The sequence below is a fragment of the Prinia subflava genome, chromosome 2 (assembly GCF_021018805.1).
Source record: "Prinia subflava isolate CZ2003 ecotype Zambia chromosome 2, Cam_Psub_1.2, whole genome shotgun sequence".
Classification (NCBI taxonomy): Eukaryota; Metazoa; Chordata; class Aves; order Passeriformes; family Cisticolidae; genus Prinia; species Prinia subflava.
In genome coordinates, this window is record NC_086248.1 from 106,854,563 (window position 1) to 106,879,661 (window position 25,099).

The 25,099-nt window shown below is 43.9% G+C and overlaps 1 protein-coding gene across 4 annotated transcripts in view; it reads left to right on the forward strand.

Moving 5' to 3' along the window:
- The window catches only part of PLCB1 (phospholipase C beta 1), a 337,353-nt gene that overhangs the window by 277,538 nt on the left and 34,716 nt on the right, over positions 1-25,099 (forward strand). For all 4 annotated transcript variants that reach the window (XM_063391476.1, XM_063391478.1, XM_063391479.1 and 1 more), the window contains exons 29-31: positions 52-141; positions 2,213-2,270; positions 3,251-3,337. In XM_063391476.1, coding sequence (XP_063247546.1) covers positions 52-141; positions 2,213-2,270; positions 3,251-3,337 — 235 coding nt within the window. The remainder of the gene's footprint in view (positions 1-51; positions 142-2,212; positions 2,271-3,250; positions 3,338-25,099) is intronic.

Below are 25,099 nucleotides of genomic sequence, written 5' to 3' on the forward strand. Positions count from 1 at the left end.
GGGATTCATTTAGATAACTTTTTGAACTTCCCTTTATACTTCATACTTTAGAGAAAAGAAGGAACTGAAGAAAAAAATGGACAAGAAGAGGCAGGAGAAGATCACAGAAGCAAAGTCGAAGGATAAAAATCAAATGGAAGAGTAAGTATATCCCTAGATCCATATCCTCACACAAGGTTTTTCACAGCTGGTAAATCAAAGAAAGGTCTCGACCCTAAATCCAAGGCAGCCTTTTAGTCAGACCTCACCAGAGCCCTTTCCCTGGTAATAATTTCATTTCCTGGGGCTAATGCAATCTCCTGTTCTGTGAGCAGGGAGTGGCTGTGCCAGCAGCCGCAGTGTGTGGAGTGGGTTTGTTCCTGGGAGCACCTCACGGTGCAGCTCCCCACAGTGGTGTTTGTCCAGGCACTGCTCCTCTGAGTACAAATAGCCTTAATGCTCCTGTTCCTGCAGGGCTGGACTCCTATTTGTGAGCTGTCTTTTCTTCCTGACTCCATTAAAGCTGCTCTCCAGAAGAAATGGCAGCACCACACTGTGAGGTTTACTCTGCTTTTGGGACAAACTCCCCTCAGACGCTGCCAGTGATCCTCCACCAGTGGCGGTGACACTTTGGGGGCAGACAGGGCAAAGCTGAGCTCTGGGGGTGCAGTGTCCCTGTGCAGGCACAGCAATCCTGATTTCATTTATGCACCCCCAGACAACACAAACTGCAGTTGTGCAAGTCCTTCCCAAGGGCACAGTGTCTAGGCTTGTTTGTCCTCCTTCATTTGTTTTGGCAAGCAGCTCAAAAAGAAAATGGAGCATTTTAATCTTGCACTGCTATTCTTGTTACCTGTCTTTACTTTAGAGCAGTTAAAAATGCAAGAGGAACTAACAAAAAAAACAAAAGAAACCCTCTAAGGTTTGAGTTTTGCCATGTAACAAAGGCACGACTGTGTTTGGTTTTGTGCAGGTAAAAGGGTTTACACAGGTTTGGAGCCTCTCAAGAGAGAATCTGTGTTTGGTAACACTGAAAGGAAATCACAGACACACACAGTGAAGTGTCTCAGGTAGTTTAAGAATCAACGCATTAAAAATTTCAATAAGCATCCTGTAAAAAAAAAAAAGATGAGAATAATTTATTGTGAAAAAGAGGGAGAAATACTTAATACAGTTAGAGCTGTTCAGAGGGCATGGAATTCATATTAGAAAAAAGCAGCTGGCCATTACGGAAATGCTGCAGCAGTAAAAATCAATTGCAGTAGGAAATGATTTGCTGCGAGGTAAATGAGGCACTGTGAGAAGGGCTCAGGGACAGGCAAGTAGCAGTTCTTTTCTCCTTCCCTTTCATTTTTTTTCTCATTTTTCCCAAGGACTTTCCTCTGTCAGGCTTTTCAGAGAGCCCTTGAGAGAGGTGAGATGGGAACTCCATGGGAAAGTCAGCTTTCCCCTGCCTGAGACACAGCTTGTCCTCACTTCGGGAATAGGGCAGAGAGGAGTGAGACCTTCTGCTGAATCCCTTTTGAATCACTCTGCCTCCGTAGTTCATCTAAAGCTTTTGCACAAGTTTGGGAAGGATAATAATCCATTGTTTTAATTGTTGTTAATGTTTTTACACCCAGGCGGGGCTTGCCTAAATCCTTCTGATTTTAGTGCCCCCTGAGGAACAGTTCACTGGGCTGGGCTGAGGCCATCGGGATTTGGAGTCACTGCCCTGAAACTCATCAGCTGAAGCAGCCACAAATTGTTCCTCTATGTGCATTTACCCCTCTGGGGGTTCTTGTGTGCAGCCTTTGACTGATGGTTGCCAAATTTCTCTCGGAGTGTGACATAAAGTCCAACTTTCCCGAGCCCAGCTCTGTGTGGGGGCCAGGCTTTGTCCCCGGTGTCACCAGCAGTGCCCGCTCCGAGGCTGATCCTCTGCCACAGCGTGGCACTGTGCCTCTGCTCAGGCTCCGCAGCTCCCAGGCTGACATTCGGCCTGTGGGAACGCCAGCAGCACTCGGAAAACACGGCAGCATCCTGTGGGAAAAGCCTGCTGGGGAGAGCAGGGGGTGTTGTGCAGGACACGGGGCAGTCTGAGCCCCTGGTGCGATAAAGGGGCAGCCTGGTGCAGGGAGTGCTGCAAGGTTAATTCGGCAGATCCTTAAAGGTGGCCTTGATGAGCTGCAGGGAGATAAAACACACGGGTGGGATCTCACTGACTCCAGTAACTGGTGGATGCTTCCCCCAGGGAGAAGACGGAGATGATCCGGTCCTACATCCAGGAGGTGGTGCAGTACATTAAGAGGGTATGTCAGGTCTCTGCTGCATCTGGGGGGACAGAATGTCACCTTTCATCTCTTAGATTATATTCAACTGCAGATTCTAGGCCTCAGCATGAAGATTCCACACCTGCTGACTTTCAGCAGATGCAGCGTAGACTTTGCTTCACATTCCAATTCAAGGAGAACTGGGATTTCAGACAGCTCCTCATTAATTGTTAGTCAGCATTTGGGGGATGGTGCTGAGGAGGGAAGATTTAAATACAATTTCATCTCTCAATATCCTGTGTGTTTTCATGGAAAATGCACCCACTTTTGTAATGGGCTTGCTGTCTCACAAATGCAAAGACTGCATAAGGAAAGTCAAGGAACATTTAATTGCAGAGTGTATTTTAACTTTAATTGCATTTGTACAGTTACTGAAACGTAAAACGCATTCTGTGAGTTCTGTAAACACAAATGAAAGAATTCCATTGCAGTTGTTGGCTTTTCTGAAGGTACAAGTGGTTCACACCAGGCTGAAATCATGCACTGCAGTGCTTTGGGGTGTAAAATCACCATGGAATTTGTGCAGCCATTGAATTCTCCCCTTAATTTCAATGCAAAGAGAGTTAGGTTCAAAAGTTGGCCCGTTTTTTTGCTTAGAAGAGCCTTGATTTAGAAAGCAACCTAAAGAATTAGCAAATTAGGTAGGTTTGTGTCTGAGTGCCTTATTAAGTGAAGCCCAAAATTTATAATTTAATCACATTAGAAGTCTGCAGTCAGTCCTTTAGACATTTCTGATCCTGAATCTTACATGTGAAGTCTGGTATTTCATCTCCACACCCGACTGTTGAACAGTTGTGCTCAGAGATGCTCGAGGCAGTGGTGTATAATTTTATATTGGAATTGTTTGTAGTTTGGATGATAATGTTTTAGTTTTGATGGGTGGAGGGTTTGTTGGGGAGGAGGTGGGAGAATGAGGATGTGCAATCCCTGAAAAAGGATTCTCTGCTCTTTTCTGACAGCTAGAAGATGCTCAGAGTAAAAGGCAGGAGAAACTTGTAGAAAAACACAAGGAGATTCGTCAGCAAATACTGGATGAAAAGCCTAAGGTAAAGAGTTTTTGAGCATATGTTACACTGCTAAAATTGTCCTTCAGGAGGGAAAGAGCCCTTGCAGCAGGTAGGCTGATGTTTAAACATGAGAGACTCCGCTGACAGCGTCAGAGCCACCCTCACTGACACTCAGGGTGAGAGAAGTCAGCAGCAGCCTGCTGTGGGCGCCACCTCACTCCAGGTGTGGTGGGATGAGGGTTATTCTTCAGCACTCAGGTTGTTCAAAAGCTGTCAGTGCAAAAGGTGCTGTGACCAGCAGAGTGTGCCCTTCCCTCCCCTGTGCCTGAGCTGCACAGAAGCAAAACACAGTTGCCACTGAAAGGAAAAAGAGATATCTCCTTAGCATGCTGCCCCCAGGCCCTGCTGACCATCCGTCTGGATGGGTTTCTGTGAGAAACAACAAGCTTTTCTACAATAATAGTGCTTTGTGTTCTACATTGCTTGCTGGGTTTCCTCTGTTTGATTTTCTGCACTACATCTACAATGTGACATTTTGAAATGCATGTTTTCATCCTTGAGCCTGGGGGCTCACTCTTGCTCCAAGTGGAGCTGGTGGCAGTTTTGCCACCAACTTCAGTGGAGAAGGTTCAGTCCTGCACTCGTACCTGATTCTCCTGTAGGTATAATCAGACTTCCACAAGGAGGGAGACTTGTTTTCAGCAGGGTTCATATCCAGGTGTGATTCCTCACGGCCCTCTGTGTCATGTCTGCTGTCATTTTTCTGCTCTTGCTCAAACGTGTGTCCTTGGCTTCAGTTCTCATTCCTTGTCTGTGTCCACAGTGCCAATGTGTCTGTGCCTGTGTTACAGCTTCAGTTCTAGCACTGGCTGTGAGTTGGGCAGTGTTGTCATGTCATCTCCGTGAAGTAGCCAGAGAAGAAATTAGGCTAAGGGCTAAATAGCCAGAAGTTTACAATAGTTTGGGAAAAGGGAAATGTTTGCATTTCCAGTTTTCTACTTGTCTTCTTAAAATCATGTTTATAAATAAGCTGGAACCTTTTGGTTTGTGGCCATCTGGGTATAAAAAGAATACATATTTTTGTTTGCTGCTGTAGGATCGTGAGTTTATCAGGCTTGTGAGCTGGAATTTAAAGAGCCAAAGAATAATCAGTTAGTGCTTCTAATACCGGCTTTTCCTGGATCCTTGGGCACTCAATTATTCTGTTTGGCTGTGTCCTTCCTTCTTTTTTTCTTTATTTTTTATTTGTAATTTCTTGATGTACTGAGGGGTAGCATAACTGGAAATTTGTCACTGAGGACTTGAGCTGAATTTCTAGAGGTTGTGCTGGGCCAGCCACGTTTGACTCTCAGCAGTTCTCTCTCTGGCCAGTGGTAGGTGCTGGCACAGAACATTCCAGATCCCTGCCCCCCTGCCCCTGGCCACAGCCCCAGCCCCTCACCCTGCCCTGCCCATCCCTCCTCGCAGGCCTGTGCTCACAGGGCCTGGCTCCAGGGCTTTTTCCCTTTCCCACACACTGAAACGGGCACTGGGCTGAATTTATGATGGTGTGTGCCTCCTGCTTGCATGAGAGGGTTTAGGGAAAACATAATTACTCATTTTATTAAGTCTCTTTTTATGTTTTGCTCCGTGTCCATATTTCATCCCCATATTTGCCTCCTCAGTGACGGGGCGGATGATATAAAATAGATCAAATGATTTCCCAGCTGAGCAGAGCTGATGTGTTTTCTGCAGGCAGCAGCCTTTCTGGGGGCTGCTTTTCCAACAGCCCAGGCTCTCCTGCTTCAAACACCCACTGAAATTTATGCTGGCTGTGTTAAAAGGCTTTTCTGGCAGCATCAACTCAGCCCCAAACAAAGAGTTTAATATATTAAGAGGGAAAGAATTTTCAGTGTTCTCACCAGTAATTCCACTGGAGACAGATCTGCTGTCATCCATCACTGCCGTTTGGTTATTTATTGGTGCCTCACAGTTTGTTGTGTTCTGACTCTGCTCAGAGCTCTTTCCCAGCCAGGGAGGATTTCGTGTCACCCAGGGTTGCCAGCACACTGCCACAAACTCTCACATTTTGTCGGCTTTTCTCAAATATGAGTTTGCAGCTTCCTCTCATGTGGTGTGTGTAAGGCTCCAGGAGAAAATCTGCCTTTGACTGCTGTCTTTTTAGGCAACAGGTTTTAGAAACTGCACAAACTGGATGCAGAATAGTTCCCTGTCCTGGAGGCTTTTTTGGTTTGTTTAAAATACCACATGGTTAGCTGAAAGTGCTTAACTCAGGACTGATTTACACCCCTAAGCTCTGCCTTTCTCTCATATATATAATTTCTTTCTAGTGTTTGGATGTGAGACTGTTTTGCAGCTTTCATTTGCAGGGCTATTATATAAGAAAAGGCTTTTTTTGCTCCTATGAGAGATGGAGACTTCCTGAACTGGTACTGTTAGGTAGAAGGTTGGGAGCAGCTTCTTGTGGTCCTGCAGGAGCCAGGGCAGGCACTGGCTTCAGTGAGCCCAGAAGGTGCTTCTGTGTCTGTGTGGCTGATGACAATATCTCTGTGACAAACTGATGTGTGACGCTGCAGGAGCTGAGTGTTACAGTCAGGGCTGCTGTGTGGAACCCACAAACATGCTCGGGAAAGGAGACCATCACCTGGTAAGAAGTCAAATGCTGACTTGCTTCTGGGTAAAAACTCCCTGACTTGCCATTTTAGTGAAAGCATATGGGAAACAGAGTTGATTCCCTCCTGCTGGTTCTTCCTAACAGCATCATTACCAAGCAAGGCCATATTGTATTTTCTTTTCTCTCACTCCTTGTTTTCCCTTACATTATCTACTGGCAGCTCTATTATCAGCAACAACTTGTATTTTCTTTCTCTCCCGTCCTCCTGCTTTGTCTCCTCCTCTTAGTCACTGATACACATTAGGCTTGTCCGTGCTTATCTTCTCCCCCCTGGGCATCTCTCCTGCCTGCTGGAGGCTGCTGCAGAGAGCCAGCTCTGTGCACTGCAGCATGGCAGAGCAGGGTGAGATTTTGGATCCTGCTCTCCAGCACGTCTGGCACAGGGCATCTGAGCACAGGGAGCGTCCAGGATGGGCACAGCCACGGCATCTCAGTTGCTTTGTCCTCGACAGCTTGAGCATCAAATTAAACACAAATCAAGTGCATTTCCTTCCCCCTGCACCCTTGCCTCCAATTCCATTGTAATTACAAAAATCAATACACGGGAGACATGACAAGGAATTAATTATTTTTCGGAGAATCGACTCAGTTACAGTAAATAGACCCAAGCCTCCTCTAACTGTGCTCAATGAGACTTTTGCTACCCATGGTGGTGGGTCAGAGCTACCCTCAGATCTCAGTGGAACACTGAGGCTCCTGTTGTTGGGATTCTTTTGGCTCCAGCACGTTCTTCCAGCTCTCAAGGAAGGTGTAACTCTCGTGGCTGCTCAGTTTGAGCCCGTGTTTCTGCCCACAGCTGCCCTACTCTGCACAACGCCGGCGTAGCCAAGGCCTGCCAGGAGGTCTGGGCTCCTGGAGGGTGTGGAAAATGGCACAGCTCAGGGTGGGGCTTTGTGGGGAAAGGCCCAACAGATCTACAGAGGCACCAGCAGCTGGGCAGACTTTGCTCTAAGCGTTGCACCTCTGTGGTCTTTCAAGCGAGTGAAGAGAATATACAGCCTTAAGGTATGAAATTCCTTCTCCTCAAAAAGTGTAATGAAAACAATTTTTTTAAATTATAAATCTGTTCTTGTTAATGGAAAATACAAGCACCTGATGCATACTAACTCGCTTTCCTGCATTTATGATCTCCCAATTTGGCACGTGTTATTAATTGCACCCCGTGGGAGTTGACACTTCCACATCCAATCAAAAATTAATATTAACAGCGTACCTGAAAAATTCATGGAGGCACAGAATGATACATATTCAAGTTGCAGAGCAAAATTACCAAGTTGCTCATTTTTTACAGCAGTAGAGCCTCTGGTAACTGCAGGGCTGCAGCTTTGGTGCTTTAGGTGAACTCTGTGATCACCTGGTGCAGGTGATGCTGTTGAGTTGAATGGAGCTGCTCCCTGCAGCAGGGGCAAACAGCAAATGTGTCCTGCAGCACTCCCAGAGGATATTTCAGCTGCCCTCAGAGCCACTCTCTGTTCAGCTGGAAGGGAGCAGCCCTTAGGAAGTTTGATGAGTATTCCAGTGTCGCCCCAGCTCCCTGTTAACTCACAACAACAAAGCTCTGTCCACCACAATCCCTTTTTTATCCTTGACACCTCTGCAGGAAGCCAAGCTGTCCTTTGGGCAAGCTGCACTTAATTCAAACACTTCCAGATGCATTCCGGTTCAACCACAGGCAGCTCTTCAAGAATTCTGGGGAGGGAGTTTGGAGGAAAAGGTTATTTCAGTTTACTGGGATTCATGGGACTTGCATGGATTTGGATTGGACAGGGGAAAATTGTGCTCCCAAAAAATTAGTATTCAGACTCATTACAAAAAAAAAAAAACAAACATAAAATTATTTGACAGCCAGTGTAATACTTGAAAAGTTCTTCTTTTATTTTCTCTTTCTGTAGGTAAAAAATTCTTTTGTTAATTCATTCAATTTTAACGTTTCCAAAGTTTAAAAGAAATTTTTCTTCAAGCTGTGGCTGCTAAGCTAAAATGACTTATGGCATTATCTGCCACAAAAGCAGAGAATTAAGAGGATTGAAATAATTTACTGGGTTTTTCTCTGTTCAGCTCTGGGTTTTGCTGCTTGTGTATTCATCAGAGGGGAATAATAAAATGTTTCTCTACCTCATTAAATAGGCAACAGCAGAGAAATTAATGGAATTTTCATAGCTTCAGTGACCAAGAAATATTTAAAAGGCATATTTAAAAGAAAAAAATAAAACACACAGTGAGATTTACAAATGTTCCTGTGACTTGATCTGGTATCTTCACATTTCTCTATAGGAGCTTGGGTGTAAATTTTGGGATGCAGTATTCATGGCCCATTCCCTGCAGGATCTTGGCTCTTTGCTCAGCACTCTCAGCGTGCAGCCCTCAGTGACAGCCCGAACTTTGAGCAGCTCAAGCCCTGATGGGATTGAAGTCTTGCACTGGTGCAGTTGCTAAGGTGTTCCCAATTGCAGAGCATTGTTTTGGGGAAGTTAGGGTGGTCCCTTTTTTTTCTGTTTCTCCCAATGGAATAAACACTTTCAGCCTGTATACTGAGGAGTAAATAATCTCACCTCATTCATTAAAAATAAATAGGCTGACCTTTATCGTGAGCCAGTTTTATACCAATAAAACTTCCTTAAGTTCTCTGAAGCGACTGGCATGTCACAGGCCTGAGATCAAAAGAATTCAGTCCAAACATAGGGTGCTCAAAGGATTATTTTCAATTTGGGCCTTGCTTGTTTACATTTTTCTTCACAAATCCACATTTTAAATGGTTGTTTTTTCCAGCAGACTAAATATTGCAGTGTGGGAAGGGGTATCAGGTCACAAAAGATACATCTAACAATTTGAGGTGATATTTATTGTGTTAATTGAATGTCTTCAGTGTAACTCTTACACATACATGTTCTTGGAAACGTTAACTTTTAAATCAACAGCATCATGTTTCCAGTGTGAATATGCAAAATGCTTTTTAAATTTTTTAAATGAAATTCTGATATCTCTTTTAAACAAAAATGTCACAAGCTCTTTGTAGGAAGAATGTAAATGTAAAAAAATACTTTGATGAATGGAACACGTGGAAAAATACGATAAATTTAAGCTGGAGTTTACTGATAGAGGGAGATACTTTTTTCACACATGGGTCATTCTGCTGGAAGCCAGAGAAAATCGTGGGTTTGCTCTGGAGCTGCAACAAAAGGGGAAATAAATGACTTGAAAGGGCAAACTTTTTTCAGTTTTGCAGTAGTGTAAATCAGAGGGAACATTATCGAGTTACCAGTGTCGCTGGTGATTTAAGGATATTAGTGAGGGCCATAATGGGGGCATGTGGCAGCCAGAGCTGATTTGTGAAGGTTACTGAGATCTTCCCGGATAACGTGCTGATAAATTGGAGCTGTGAGGGTGCTGGTGTTCGAGGTTTTTTTAATAATAGTGACTTTAGAATCCAGCTACTCTCTGTGGACAAAAGAGCTCACAGAAAATTATTGTTTAAAAAGGCACAAATATGAGAATTCTTCCTGCAAAAAAAAACTTCAGCGATTTGGGGTTTTTTTCTAATTTGCAAAGTGAATCTGTTCTGTATTCTGCCTCTCAGGTAGGCACATTTCTCATGTCCCAGCCCACGCTGATTAGGTTATTAATTGGCCTTCCTGATGCAAAAAAGATGAAATCCAAAGCGGAACTGGGACTGTCCTGCACTCCCAGCTTCTCTGGACAGATATAGTTTCCATAAGCAGACCTAACTTCTAATTTTAACATTTGTGAATAGCTGATCCCTCTGAGAACAAGTGAGCTTCCTATGCAGACAAGAGTGCAGCGTGTTTCTCCATAGACTGAGGATAAAACTGGGGGAAGGGTGTGAAAAATCAATATATAGCTTCTTTCTGCAAGGTTGAGTTCAGGATGATGACATTCTAGAGAGAGCATGTTTCCTCTGCAGAAGATGCTCCTCTAGGCACTGTAGGTGGTTAAGGGTGACAAGAAAATGCCACCCTGGAGTGAGCAGTGGAACACTGAAAAGTCCCTTACCTGTTCTGTGTGGCCTCTCAAGCATTTCCCCCTGCACTGTCCCATCCCCTGCCCAGCCAGAGCTCCTTTGCTGGGGTTAGGGCTGAATGCCAGCTGCCACTCAGTCCCTGCACCCCTGGGACCCTCTGCGCTCCCTGTGGTGCCACGTTTATTGCTTTCCACAGCAAAACATTCCCAGAGCGGGGACAGGTGGCCAAGTGGAACTGCCTGGGGGAGCAGAGAGCACAGAAGTGACTGCTGTGTTAGCCTTGTGGTCTCTGAGGAGACAACAACCATAAGTGATGCTGAAAAATTTAGGAATCCAGGGACCGCAAACGTTTTGTGTCAGGATGTTTAGCTTAGACTGCAATATTTAAACCTGCCCAGAGAGGTCTGTGCTGTGGAAATAATTGTGATTCTGCAAAGGCAAGTGCTTTGCATGCTAAATCTCAGGGAGCAACAGGGCACCACAACCTGTTGACTCCCCTTCCCCTCTTCGTGAGCTGGGCTGGCACTGCAGGAAAATCCATGAGGAAACATGGGCTGAATTATGCATGGGGTGTGCATAGGCAGAGTGTTTCCAATGCATGGCAGCACACAGAGGCATTTCACAGTGCACACACAGCACCATCTCCACACTGGTCGCTCTCAGACCGAGCCCGAAACACCGCAGAGGCACAACCAAATACTCCTGAACAACTGTGCTCATCATCACAGCAACAGCAGCAACACCCTTCTTAATTATCAGACCCTCAGTGCAACATGACAAATGACACGAGATTCGGTTTGACACAGCTAATGGAAAAGTGTTGAAAGAAATATTAATGCTTAGTATGTGAACTCATTAGAGAGGTGCTTTAAAATGCATGAAATGTGGGAAAAATGTGTTCTTTAATGAACAGAGAAATAAAATCAGTGGTCCTGCAAAGCTTGTAGTGTAGGAACAGCTTTGTGGATGCAAGTCATTTGTCAGGAGAATGACAATGTTTCTGTGCAGAATCACCCTGCAAAGCAGAGGCACTGATGGAAATAATGCTGGCTGGCTGCACAGGAGGGACTGCTGCAAGTTGCTTTAACTGTACAGTCATGACAAAGTGGGTGATGGGTTCATCTTACACTCAGACCCTTTAGGATGATAAATAATACTGTTGGAAAGGGTAACAGAAACAATAAAACTAGTGTTAGAGTTTCAAAACTATACCTGATTTAAAAAGTATATTACAAATCATGTATAGCCTATTACGGGGAAGATTTTTCCTTTCTAGAAACAACAAAAATAAGAACAAAATGCTGTTAGTTTGAGATGCAGTCTCTTCTGCAGAGGGTTAAGAGTACTGAGCTTGGTAGGGGAAGAAAGCCCTGCACATGAGAAGGGAGAGAAAGTGGCAGGGAAGCCTTTCAGCCCCGTTTCCACATTGCCGTGCTGCGTGGGTGAGCTCCAGGGTCTGGCAGCCCTCTGGAGTCAGTAGCAGAATAGCAGGGAAAGATGTTCCCTGGAAAGGTTACTTTGCATTAAATTTCTCCTGTGACTCACAACAAATCAGCGTTTCCCAGAGGAGTTCCACAGGGTTGCTGCAGTTGCATAATCCAGGAGCTGTGGGTGATGACAGTCCATAGGTTGGACTGGAGTGACTCAGTAAATTCCCATTATTCAGCCCTTGTTTGGAAGGAGGCTTTGCCAAGAGAATGTGGAGTGTGACTAAGCACCTAAACTGCAGCTCTGTATCTGAAAATGATCTCTTTTGTGGAGACTCAGAGACCTGTAAGCTCTGTGTGGAATAAATGGATGTGCCTGGGAAGAGGAGAACTAATCCAGATGTGGTTCAGGAGAGTCTGGTTCTAGGATGGGCAAGGTGAAAGTTAAACTTTCTAACATTATCTTTTAACATTGTAACCAAATCTTGCAGCTCTGAGTTTGCCAAATCATGAGGGCGGTGAAAGTTCAGGAGTTTTGTTCTTTTTACCTTACTCTCTAAAAGAAATTAAAGAAAAAGCAGTTTCGATGTTCATGTGCTAGAAAAATCCTTCTTTTTAAAATTCCTGAGTATGAGACAGAAAATCTCAGCCTTGGTTCATTCAATGGACTTTGCAGCTCTCCAGATTAACCCCTGGTTTATAGAAATAAAGCCATTCACTAAAGAAGGTTATCAGGCTTAATATTACCCTGCTGATAATGCAAGGAGGTCTCTGCCTTTTTTACTTCCCATTTTCTCTATATCCCCACTTTCCCCCGTTTTACCTGCTCTGCTGCTTGTCCTTCTCCAGCTTGCATCGAGCTTCTTTCCACAGTGTGTGGTTTCTCTCTCACTCTTTCTGTGGACCTGATTTACTTACACTTCTTGTACTCCTTCCTCTTTGCCGTCACTTGCTGCTATTAAATTTCAAGGAGTATCCACAAGTACCTGTGGGAATGGTGTCTCTCTCAGATGAAACAGCGTGTTTGAAGGAGCAGCCTGAAGGGGAGAGGTGCTAAAGAGCTGTCCCGACGTGGTCTGCATATTTGTGAGCTTGACTGGGACCTGAAACCTTCCATCAGATAGAAGAGATGGCACACGGGTTACAGAGATGTGTGGAAAATCCTGCAGGTGTGGAACGGCTCCAGTTGCAGAGGCAGGGAGCTGCCTGATGCGGACCAGCCCGTTTCAGGGTGCCAGGGTCACCTTCCCACTGCACAGGAGGCACCTGAGTCTCTTAGGCAGGGCCCAAGCTGAGCATCCCGGGCACAGAAACATTGGGAAAAGGCTCCCCACTGCTGTGCTTTGGCTTTGAGAGGGCCAAACACACTCAGAGTTCAGAGATTAAAGACTGAATTCCATTGAATACAAAACTTTTAAACTTATGTTTTCAGCATGTCTAAATCTAAACATATTTATACCAAAACCCTTCACTGTGTATTTCCCTTCCAGACCTGATCAGCCATTCACACAGTCCTATTCATTGTCAAGGCAGTCTCCAGTAATATTCTACATTTCCTTTGATTTCTTGCACATTTCTTAGAGCAAGGTGACTGCTGACAAGCAATTACATGCCAGTTTTAGTGTAACAAACACCCTTGATTTATACATCAAGGAAGCCCAGACCTCACTTGGCAACAGAAACAGCCCTCAATTAGGATGAGATAAAACAAGCAAAGCTGATTTCTGTGGTACCACAGCATCACCCACTTGCTTTTTCTCTTGCAAAATGTGCTCTGCAAATTCCCCTAATAGAGCAGACAAAATGTGTGTAGGAATGTGCAGGTACCCCAGAGCACATCACAGCAGCAGTGTTTTACAGGGCATCTGATAGCCATTTACACTGAGAATTGCATCTTCAAAGCTGCTGAACGGGCCCACGGGTTTGTCATCCGAGACTCAGGTCCCCACAGAGCAGATAAAACTGTCTTGTGACATCTGAAGACTCCTGAATGGAGCATTACTTGGGAGCCAAGCTGCTACCTGTGGCCTCACTGACCTGGCCAGCACGAATTGTAATCACAGCATAAGGAAATAGAATAGGTATAATCCATTTGTTTATATTGATGAATAAATGTGGTTTTCTATATGTAACAGAAAATATTGTGCTGTGTGTGCATATGCACACATGCTCACTAGCTATATTAAGAGCATGCATATGCTGTAATTGTAGAGGTTTAGTTTGGTATGTACATTTTGGATGCATCTGTTAAACTGCAGTTATCCACAGCCTTGCAGGATGGAAAATTCACTGTCACAATATTCTGTTAGTGATTTTCAAACTGGCACGATCACCATGTTAATTACTGTGTGATTCAAACCTTCTCTTTTACTTCTTTCTTTTTTTCTGCCCTGTCCTGTAAAATTGCCTGCTTAATATTCTAGTTCTCTCCTAGAAAGTTAGTAAATGGGGAAAATTCCTGCCTGCCCATTGGGAGCACAGAAAATGGCACAAGGAAAGGGACCTCAGGCAATTGATGGAAATCAAAGGTGTGGTCAAGAGAAGGCAACACAGAGCACTGAACACGCTTTTCACAGCTCAGGGAGGAGCTGTGCTGCAGCATCTCTGGGGTGGCAGCTGATCAGTGATTCATGGACTCATCTCCTTCCTTCCACCCTGTACAAACACAGGGTGTCTGTGTACCAACCTTCCAGCTCCAGTAACAGGAATTACCATCATCCCTGCTCATCTCTTATGAAACTGCCCTAATGCTCCTTGAATTGTGTTAGGGATTTGTCAGGTTAAGCACATGGGAGATTTTGAGGTGCTCAGATAATAAAGGGTATATAAATGCAAATTAGACAGTAAATATAGGAGGAAGCCATAGAGGGTTTCACTGAGAATTACCTGCTAGATAAATTCTCTTCCCAGCAAAGTGCAGTGGCTCTTCCCTCCTAGGAGAGGCTCTTTGCAGTGCTTAACAGGTACCTGCTTCTCAGAAAGAGCCCAGACAGATTTATCTCCCCAGCCTGAGATTAACACATCGTCAGTGGTGACAGATTGCAAAGCAGAGAGATGGATTGGCAGGGGAGAAGACAAGTGAAGCATCAAAATGTCATCCTGCATTCATTATGTCTGCGGCTTCCCAATTAATGCACAGAATCTCTCCTCTTAATGGAATCGTTACCTCTAGAGCTGCATAAACCATTCTGCCTAACACTGTTTATTTTTCCCTCCTGTCCATTGTGAAAGCCTAGTTTGATAGCTTGAAAACAAATGTTGCCTTTCTCGCCATCACTTTCCTCTTCCATTTTTCTAATTGGAAATGACATTTTTAATTTGCTTTCACGTTTATTATCCTAGCATTCCTCCTTCCTGGGACTATCTAGATGCCTTTCCCTCCCCACCTGGTGTGGGGGATAGGGAAAGCCCCATCACTGAGAGCTTCTTGTGCCTGAGTTGGGATTAAGTGATATTTCCACAGTCCCACTCTCTTTGTTGTGTTGATACAGTAATCAAATGCAATTTCTGTTCCTGCTCTGAGTTTTCTGCTATATTCTTGTATATCCTGGTAAGCAATTCCTGCTCCTGCAGACAAGATGAACTGACTCCTTATTGCCTTAATTAATTACTTAATTGATTAATTACTATCCACCATCCCTTGCTCAGCTCTAGAGTTGTGTAAGTGCATTTACGGACTGATCAACACCCTCCAGTGATTCCAGCTCCTGGGTTTTCCTTTGATTTTTATCTTTTGCTGAAGGGCACCATCCCAACATTTATATCTTGTTTACACATGGAGTACAAAAGCTTTGTAATGATCACCTTGACTGTAATGCTGCTGTGTCAGAGCTCCCCCAGTCACCCTCCCTCACCCATTTCAATCAGATTCACTCGCAGCTTGTTGTATCATTTTAAAAAATGTAACTTTCTAGCTCAGAAAAAATGTTGCATTTAGAGGTGATAACATATTGTGAGAAAACCCATTTTGTATTGGTTTGTTGAGTTCATTGTCTGCTTCACTTGCAGATGATGTTACTCACTGTGCAGAGGGCACTTAGGAATGTCCTTTCTGTCCTGCCTTGCTGATTGTTTTCCACCAAAGCTGTGTTCTCCAATAACTTCTGTGGTGGCTTTTCAGGTCAAGGCTTCCGAGAGCTGGGCAGTTATTGTGTGGTGCACAGGCCTGTGACAAGATGCAATATTAATAACACGGCAGGGAAAATCAGAAGTGTATTATTCATGTCATGGGAAGAGTCACAGCTTGGCCTAGGTTTTATATGAAAAGCTGCCTTCAGAGCAGTAACTGATCCCACTCCATCTTTTCCCTTACTAGATTTACATTGTCCTGAGCAAGTATTTGGATGACTTCTGCTATCTCATACTCTGTGCAACACCCTCTTGTTGTAGTATGTGAACCACAAACTACTCTTATTAGAAAGAGTTTTCCAGTCTCCCTCTCAGCAGACACAGGATTCCACAATATTTCTCAGCTGGCTCTCTCAGTCCTATTTGCAGCTCTTGCTGCTCTTCCTGTCACTCACACCCAAGTCCTTCATCCACTGACCGGAATTTTCCTGTGTGCCTGACTCGTTTGTTACCTCAGGGGTGGCTCTTGAGACACCAGCCCTCAGGGGAGCCTTCCCAGCATCCTGTCAGCTTCCCATCCTGGCTCAGGAGCAAAGGGAGCGATAGCCAGCAGCAGCTACACATTATATAGTTCTTACTCATTTCACAGAGTGGCTTTTAGAAATGTTTTAAACACTTGGCAGCTTCTGTTTCACTTACAGGGGTCTTTAATATGCAAGCAGGTACAGAATTTTGGAGTTTTGTCTCCTGAGCCTGTTAATTGGTAAAGAAACAAAATTTCCAACCCATTTTTTAAGTGCCTCTTTTAGCTGCCGCTTAACCAACTTTTAACCCACAACTGAATCATGTCTCCCCTCTTTCTTTTTTACCCTGTGTTGCACTTCTGCCTTTGATGTAGAATACAGTGTTGGAATTCACACCAAAACGTTGCCCTTGACCTCCCTGTGACTCCTTAATTCCACTGAAATTGCTCACTTGTTGTTGTTGGGTTTCAGTTTCTGTTATCCACCCGTTAAAATTTAGGATTCAGTTCCCTGGGAATGACATGGGGGATTATTTCTGTGGAGTTATGCTCACTTATGGCATTGATCCCTAGCAGTTCATTGCACATTGCAATATTAATACTTGGGATCAGCTTGTGGCCTGAATAGAAAGCAGCCCTTTATGGGGGCTCACCGCTGAGACACAGTGTGGTGGTTTCCCTCTCTCCTTTACCTGCTCTGCAGGCATTTCTTTTCCAGTGCATTTTCCTGAAGGATTTTCTGTCCCTGGCTTCCTCGAGACACTCAGCCAGAGGCAGCAGACAGCAAAGCTGCTGTGCCTCGTTCACAGAGCTCAGAGCAGCCTGAGCTTTCCCTGGACCTCAGCCCATCAGATGAAGCAGTTTCTCTTCTGAGCTGCCAGGAGTGAGGCTTTCCCAGTTTCCACTTTTTCCTTGTCCTTCCCCAATTTGTACTTTTTCACTGCCAAGCTCTCTTGGCAGCTGGAGGTGAAGTGCTGTTGAAACACTCTCTGTTGTTACAGGCCCGTGGAGTGGTTTGGTTTTGCCTCGGTCACAATTCCACAGCAGAAAAGTTTCAATCATTGTCAGGGTGTTCTTGACCCCTGCAGCTGGTGCTTCCTGCCGTGCAGGGACACGGGGACAGGCCACGGGGACTTCTCAAATCACAGTGACGTGCCCACAGGACGAGCAGTGGGAATGATGAAAAGCTGCTGCAACAAGGAGCCTGCATAAACTGCTCATAAATGGCAACAAGTCCTCCTGGTTTTTCTATATTTACATGGAATATTTGATGGGGGGTGTTAATTTTTTTATTATTATTATTTGAAAATGGAAGTTTTCATTATTATAAATTGCTGATTAAGTGCAATAACTTTCAAGCTGGTATCTGTCTTTTTAATATACAGAACTTTTACATTTGTTGCTTTTGGCTACTGTGCTTTAAAAACATCCAACACATCAAATCAGTGTTTTAGAATAATTGAGTATTTGGGCTTATTTAGGCTGAAAATGTGATTTCTAACACCATAAGCGGAAGAATATGGTGCATAGTTCACCATGTAGATCATTACGTGGTCAGAATGCTTCATTTTCCTAATGAGTTCATCATAGCATAGAGAGCTGGAGAGCTCCCAAACAGAGAAAGGTAAAATTCTAAACTCAGTCACCATCTCTGAAGTACTTCAGTGAGTTATGCCCTTTTGCAAATGTTACCTATAATGACATCCAGATTCTCCATCTGGTGTTATCCCGTACAGCTTTCTGGATGTTGAATATCCACCCCTTTTATAATTTGAAATTCATCTGGTGTCATTAACAGCGGAAAACTGTGGGCTGTAATCATCCCAATCTACACTTCTGAAAGGTTTTGTTTCATTTTAGTTGGTGGCTGAAATCATGCCATCCTCTTTTTTTTTTTTTTTTTTGTGACTTTCTTTGGTGGCACTGACAGACATCAGTGTCTTTGAAGAAAATTGCTGTTATTTCACCTGGTTTTTTGTGCCAGGGATTCCTTCAGTTTCCTTTCTTGAAAAAAGACTGCTGCAACACCAGAGACAGACGGGGTTTGGGTATAAATGTAATATTTCACTGCCTTGTGGGGTTTTTGGGTCTCAGTCTCACACGTACATGGAAGTGTAGAGAGTTCTGCAGCTCATTTGTTAAAGTTTAATGCTGCTGCTAACTGGCAATGCAAGAGTATTTTCATCCTGGGAATATTTCACCCTTTTCACCTTTTCCTATGTTTGTGTGGATTTGTGCAAATGCGATGAGTGCCAGCTGAAGAACTGGTCAAGTGGGATGCTCTAATTGCATTTCCTCAGACTTTGCATTTCCAGCACTTTTATCTTTCCACATTGCTGCACTGTTTAATTCACTTGAATCAAATGATGAGTCCTAAAGTGAATTTTTATGAATTAAAAGGGCCATGAAATAACGGAGCTGAAGAATACTCCAAGGGCAGTGGGGGCAGGAATGGAGGTGAGGCTCACCTGCTCTGAATTTAGACACCTACAAGAAACCTGGGCAGGTCTCAAGTCCTCCAAGGGGAGGAAATGCCAGGAAGCACCTCAAATAACCCATTTTTTGTACCTTCTCTGCAAGAAGACCAACACAGGACTCACAGAGATTCTGGTAGGATCTACGACACATATTTTGATTACAAATTAGACTGTGAGAGGTGTAAATGGTGTCAGCAGAACTGGCCTGACCCTCTCTAATGAAGGAGACAGGCATTACATTTCTGAAGCAAAGGATGGATCGAGATGAACTCTTCTGACAGGTGTGAAGCTCTCCTGATGCATGTGAAAACAAGTATGGGATACCCTCTAAATTGCTGCACTCAATTTTTGTCTGTGAAATGGATCTCTTTAGGAGAATAATTCTTGTGGTTTAGATTAGCTGTCAAAGAAGATTCTTAAATGGCCCTTTACAACAAAAAATGATTTATCTTGGCTATTTTTTGTCGATAAATGAATATGGTGCCACTAGATTGCAGTACTTCCAAGCTTTTCAGTAAACCCCACTAAGTCTTGTAGGAGGATTCCTTGGAATCTAAACCTGTCCCCAGACTGGGAATGAGGCCCAGTGTGCGTCCTCGGGGAATTTCCTGTCTTTTACATGGGTGGACAGCAAGAGCAGCTCTCTGCTCAAACAAGGCTTTAATCCTGTCTGAGGAACAAAGGAAGGCAAATGTTTTAAAAAATACATTATTCTATGGGAATATATTCTTCAGGGAAAAGGAAACATTGAGAATAGAAGGAAGGAAGTGCATCAGAGAATGAGGACATGGGTTTGTAGGTGGTGTTGAGGAAAGGAATGCTTGGAGAGATGCAGGGGGAAGATGAAAATCGGGAGGCAAATTTTGGTGTTCCATTGCCTGGCAAAAGAGGCTCTGGAACAGGCTGTTCCAAGGCAGCTTCAATTACCCCAAACTGGTGAATCTAAAGTTTAAATAAGATTTATGAGTTGCATTGTGTGCCTGCAAATAAGGAGCAATAAACTCTTTTACTGTTGCCTTCATTACAGATAGACGTATATCTTTAAATACATATTTTAACAGCAAAAAGCAAGGAAAAATTGTAAAAGTTAAGACTAAAGGTTTTACATTTGCATTTCATTAATTCTGGAATGGCTTTGGAAAAACTGAATTTTTAAAAGAGAAATTCAGACTTTAATCATGATGTTAAGTTAAAGCCAACCCTCTTTTAAAGAGTGAAAATTGACATTCTAGTAACCACTCATGTACAGAGACAAGAAGTGAATTTTACCTTGCATGCCATCAAATGAAATTATTTTATTTTATAAGAATTACTCTGAGCAGAATGATTCAATTTGCACAAAAGGCTCTTGAATGTATGGAGGTGTTTCCTGACAGACAGGTTTGTACTACAGATGTGTTTTAGTTGTTCTCATCTGAGCTCTACTGAAGAGCATTGCTATTGAATTCCTTTAGCATGGAGCAGCTCCGTGTTTTGATCAGTCAGGTATTTCTACTAAGATTTTAAATCTAAAATTTGAAGAGTAACTAAGTAAGGGAGAGTGGGTTTTATTGTCAAGAAGAAAAATTGTATTTCATCTGTAATTTTGCTTGTGAAAACAAAGCCAGGTATAAATTCCAGTTTTGCTTTTTAATGCTGTAAGAGCAAAACTGAGTTTTTGTTGCTAACTGTCTGCTTCACCTACAAACTTTACTCAGAAAGAAAAGAAACTCAGGGAAGTATCAATTGCCTTTGCTGCTAATCCATGGAACATTGGGTGGCATCGCTTTAGCGGCAAAGCAAAGAGCAAGGCTGGGGTATGGAAGTGTGAAATGGCACATGGACTGGAAACTGATCCCAGTCCTCGGAGGTTCAGGTTCCAGGCAGACCCGGCGCATTCCTGGGAAGAGCTGTCCTGCAGCCTGGGCGTTGCATTGGACAGCACTGGCAGTGCCGTGGTGCCTCCCTGCTGCGCCCGTGGCTGTGCAAACACCCAATGCAAGGCCATTCTCCTTGGCTTGTGAGGAGAACCATTCCCTGCTCCCTGAGCAGAGCTGTGCAGGGTGATCCATCAGCCCAGCTCACAGCTGATGGGAAGTGACAAGGTGTGAGAGGGGAGGGAAGTGTTCTGTGATTAGAGGTGAAACCTGCCTGCCATTGGTGCGTGTAGGGACAGGCACAGCGCTGTCGATTCCCTGGGAACAGCAGAGACACAGAGCGAGAGGAATCTCAAAGTAGTGCTTATGACTTGAAAAAATCACATGGTACGCAGGCCACGTCTCTTAGTTCTGTAACCATTACAGAGAGAGGAAAAAGCTCCTCCTGTTGACCTTCCCCACTTGCCTTTATCCCTCCCTATCCTATGGTTTTTAAGGATTTTTTGCAGACTCTTTAAACTGTGCTTCCTCCAGGCACATGCTCCCAGACACGGAGTTTGAGTGTGTCCTTGTTCTCAGCCATTTCCAAACTGGGAACTGTTTGAAATTCCTGCTACGCGGCTGTGGGACTTCAGGCACTTTTTTCCCCTTTTGCCTTACTCTTCCTTACAGCCCTAAAAGCACATCCAAACTTGTGGTCAAGGGAGCAGTTGTGAGCAGAGCTGGCGTCAGGCGTGACAGCTCCGGAGCAGTTGTCGCTGGAGTCAGGAATCTGGGAAGAGCTGTTTATCTCCAGTGTGATTAACAGGGTGATGCCATGGACTGCGTGCCCAAGCAAACGTTTTGGATACCATAAATTTTTTTGCCTCTATGACTTAATTTAGGCATTCCATGTGGCACTTTAAAATAAAGAATTCCCTGGTGCGCCATTATGGAAACAGAGTTTCTTTTGGCCTTTGCCCAGTGTTATACCAAGGGATCACTTTTAAGGACATCTATTGTAGCTATTGCCTAGAAAAAGCAGTTCAGTCATGATAGGTTGGTTGTGTACACTTTCAGCAAACCTTTAAATATTTATACTTTCTAATTTATGGTATGTGCTCCTTTCCTTAAATAAAGAGCTATCCTGAATATTATCCATCTAACTCTTCCAAAAAAACAAACCAGAGCACTAACCCAAACAAAACTCTTCAATTGTATTGCTATTCTTAGTTTATCCCAGTTCCATATTATTTAAGAGATTTTTTTCCCTTTTGTGATTGTTCAGTGCAGGCAAAGCAGTTGCAAAGTCCTGTTGGAAGGATCTAAAGAGCAAGCAAGGATGAGTTTTACTAAATTTATCTCTTTTCTTTAGAAGACAGACTTGCCTCCAAAAGGACCTTTTTCTTCAAAGTATTGTTAACATAACGGTAGCAACTTGTGTTTTCTATGAAAGATAATTAATTTTTAAGTTGAACCAAAGAGGGGAAAAAAACCCAGTGGATTTCACAGCAGAAGGATCAGGGGATGTAACTTCTAATGAAGCATGTCTGTTTACTTTGTTCTCATTTAAGGAGACTCTCCTCAATTATGTTTGTTTTTTTTGTGGCATCTTGCTTATAAACTGCAGAGCAAACAATTTCCCAGCACAGCGCAGTGTCACAGACACCTTGGCCCCTTTCCCACACAACAGCAAATTAAACAGACACTTTGCCCCCTCCGCAGACTTTTAAGTCAAAAAACAATCAGACCCAGCAGAGGAGGGGGGTGTTCTCTGCTGAGCAGCCCAGGAGAGCCTCTGTGATTCACTCAGCAGGTGCTGTCAGGCTGGGATGTGTTTGTGATGCCATGCTCAGCCCCAATGGGCTCAAGGCACTGCAGTTGTTAATGCAATAAAATGTTCTGTATCCTTGCAGTAGCGCTGTTCCTGCGTGAAGGTCAGGTCACCTCTGGTCCTTTGGGCAGGCTCTGTCTCTGCAGAGCTGTGGGAGCTTCGCTGAGGGCAAGAAGGGACCTTGCATTTGTCACAGGGCCACTGCCCAAAGCAGGCTGCAGATGTGTGTCTGGTGCCTGCAGGCAAAGACTTTCTGTACAGAAAGGTTGGTGTGGAACAGGAGCTGTGCCCTCCAGATGGACACAGGGAGAGTTCACACTTGTGCCATGAGGATCAGCTTCTCCCAGGGTCTGAGGCTGAGGTACTGCTCAGGACAAAGACACTTGTGTCTGGTATGACACATTACTCCTAATATTATACTAACCTTCATACAAATACTTCATACAAGTTATTGTTCTATGGATAGTAACAGCTCCAATTTACCCATAAACATTGGGCTTAAAATCTATGTTTGAGCTTCCTTTGACCTAAAAGGAAGAAGGGATTTCTCTGATTTTTCTTTTTAAAAAGTGGTGCTTGGTATTTTTTCCAGAACTGTTGTGCTTTCCTCAATAATGACAGAAACACTATTTTTTGCTACTTCTTTTGGATTATTTTCTGTCTCCAAACTTTATTTATGGCAAAGAAAAGGAACTTTAGGATGTAACACTTTCCATGTAGATCTTTTCTATAAAGCATAAAAGAGAAAGTAATAGATACAAACTCATCGGCTTCTTTTTTCTGTCCGATTGGAAAATATTTCTGTTTTCTGCTCCACCCACAGCTAGGATATCCTTTCGAGTCATCTTCCCAGTCCTGGGAACTTCTTGCTGGAGATAACACCACGTGTGACACACAGATAATGTAATGATATACCCTGAAGGTAGCCCTGCAAATCTTTATTCAATAATAAAACATTTGGTTGGGTTTTTTTTAGTCAATGTCCTGCCAATTATTTTCACTTACTCTGGCACCTATAATCACCTCATTAGCAGTGTCTACACTATGATACAACTGCTTCTCCCTGTGTTTGGCTTGCCCTTCTCATTTTCCCCCAAATAAACAGTATTAATATGTGATGGGATGGTTTCCAACCAGCATCTCTCACCTCCTCCTCAGTGCAAAATATAATGTCAGCCTTGTTTCTCTGCAGGCTTTTTGGTTCTGTTTTCTCATGGCCTGAAGGATTTGTGTTTTAACAAGCCTTCTGTTTTCATTTAGGAGAGTTACTGAGTTGTGTGTGCCCAGATTCACACACCACTGAACTCTCTGAGGGTCTGGTAGTGAACTTTCACAAGAAGAGCTGCTGAGCACTTGAGACTTCTAGCAGTTCCACTTCATTTATTGGTGCCAAGCCCTTGAAAGGTCTGTCAAAAGCTGAGGAGATTCAAAATGGGATTGGAGACCACTTCAGAAATTAAATGTTTTCAGCATTGAAGTTCTTGTTGACTAAAACTTTGACAGGAACTAAAACTTTTCTAAAATTTGAATTGCAGGACTTAGGCCAGTGTTTGAGAGATCAGGACCAGGAAGGTGTGCTCAAAGGTGGGAATTGTTTTATCTCTGTCTGCTCTAGAACTCTTTTTCCTTTGGACAGCACCTGGGACCAGCCAAGGGCAGAGGCAGAGCACAGCTCTCAGTCAGGCGTGGGTCTGTGCCAGCCTGGCAATCATGGCATTCCTAAAGCCCTGAGCAATTTGGGGGATCTGGCATACAGTGACCAGATGTCACTTCCATTATTCTCACATACCTTCACAGTGGAGTTAATTATGGCAGAAATTCTCATGTCCTGCTGATCTTGTAAATATATCTGTGACTTTGAGAGTGGACAGAGAGTTTCCCCATGACTTTGCACAGATTTGATTAGGAACCCTCCGTGAGTTTTGTGTGTATCGTGTCTCTATTCTCCTTCTCTAGAGCAGACACATTACTGCCGTCACTATTTCTTTATGTGGTGCCAGTGTGAGGGTGCCTGGCTCTTCATTAGCTGTTCATGTAAACCAATAACTTGTAATTACTTTTGAGAGTGCCTTTAGGAAATAAGGAAGTGGCACTCACACATTCACAGGCCCTGCTTCAGAAGGAAATCGGAGGCATTGCGCCACCCTGCTGGAGCAGATGTATCTGGCATGCAAAATGTACATGCCACATGTGGGCCAACTATGAGGCAAAATTAAAATTTTAATCAAAGTCTCCATGCATTTCCCAAGTATTAGGCAGCAGATTGTTGGGAGTGGAAGTAGGTCACACGTTGTGTTGAGCGATTGTGCTTTGTCCTTTGCCATCTGGCGGCATGAATCAACGTCAGCTGGATACAAATAGAACTCTGCAAAGGTGACCTTGGCAACAGGAGTGGCCCGCTGAGCTGGGACTGCAGGAGCCTCACCTGCACTCCCAGCAACCCTGGCAGGGAAAACCCAAAGGGAAGAGGGATTTGAGTCTGGGAACCCTTATGGCCACCGCTGCCAGTGTGGGAGGCAGCTGTTAGTGCAGTCCGTGGAGTTTCGAGTCACGGGTTGCTTTGATCTCTCCCTGGACACTCACATTTGTGGCCAAGAATCCACTGGAGCTCAGAGCAGGTGTAAATGAGATGGAAGATGCCCAAAACCCCCCTGGTCATTATGGTCAATTGTTCCTAGAAAGAGATTCCAGATACTTACTACCGTAGGTTATGTTTTTGAGGAAATGTAGCTTTTGAAGCAGTCTGCATTTAAAAGTCTCTGAAGCTTAACCTAGCAAATAGAAGATATTTGTAGCTCAGTTGAAATGACACTGTCAAAAAAAATTTAGCTGTGAGTTTTAAATGTGCGGGTCTGAAAAAAAAATCAATAGACAATTCCAAAAAGGAAAATGATGTGTGATAAAACTTCCTGTGGTGCTTCCAACTCAAACCAGGACAGTGGTTTTTGTGTATTGAAGGCTTTGCTTGGTTAACTCACATTTTG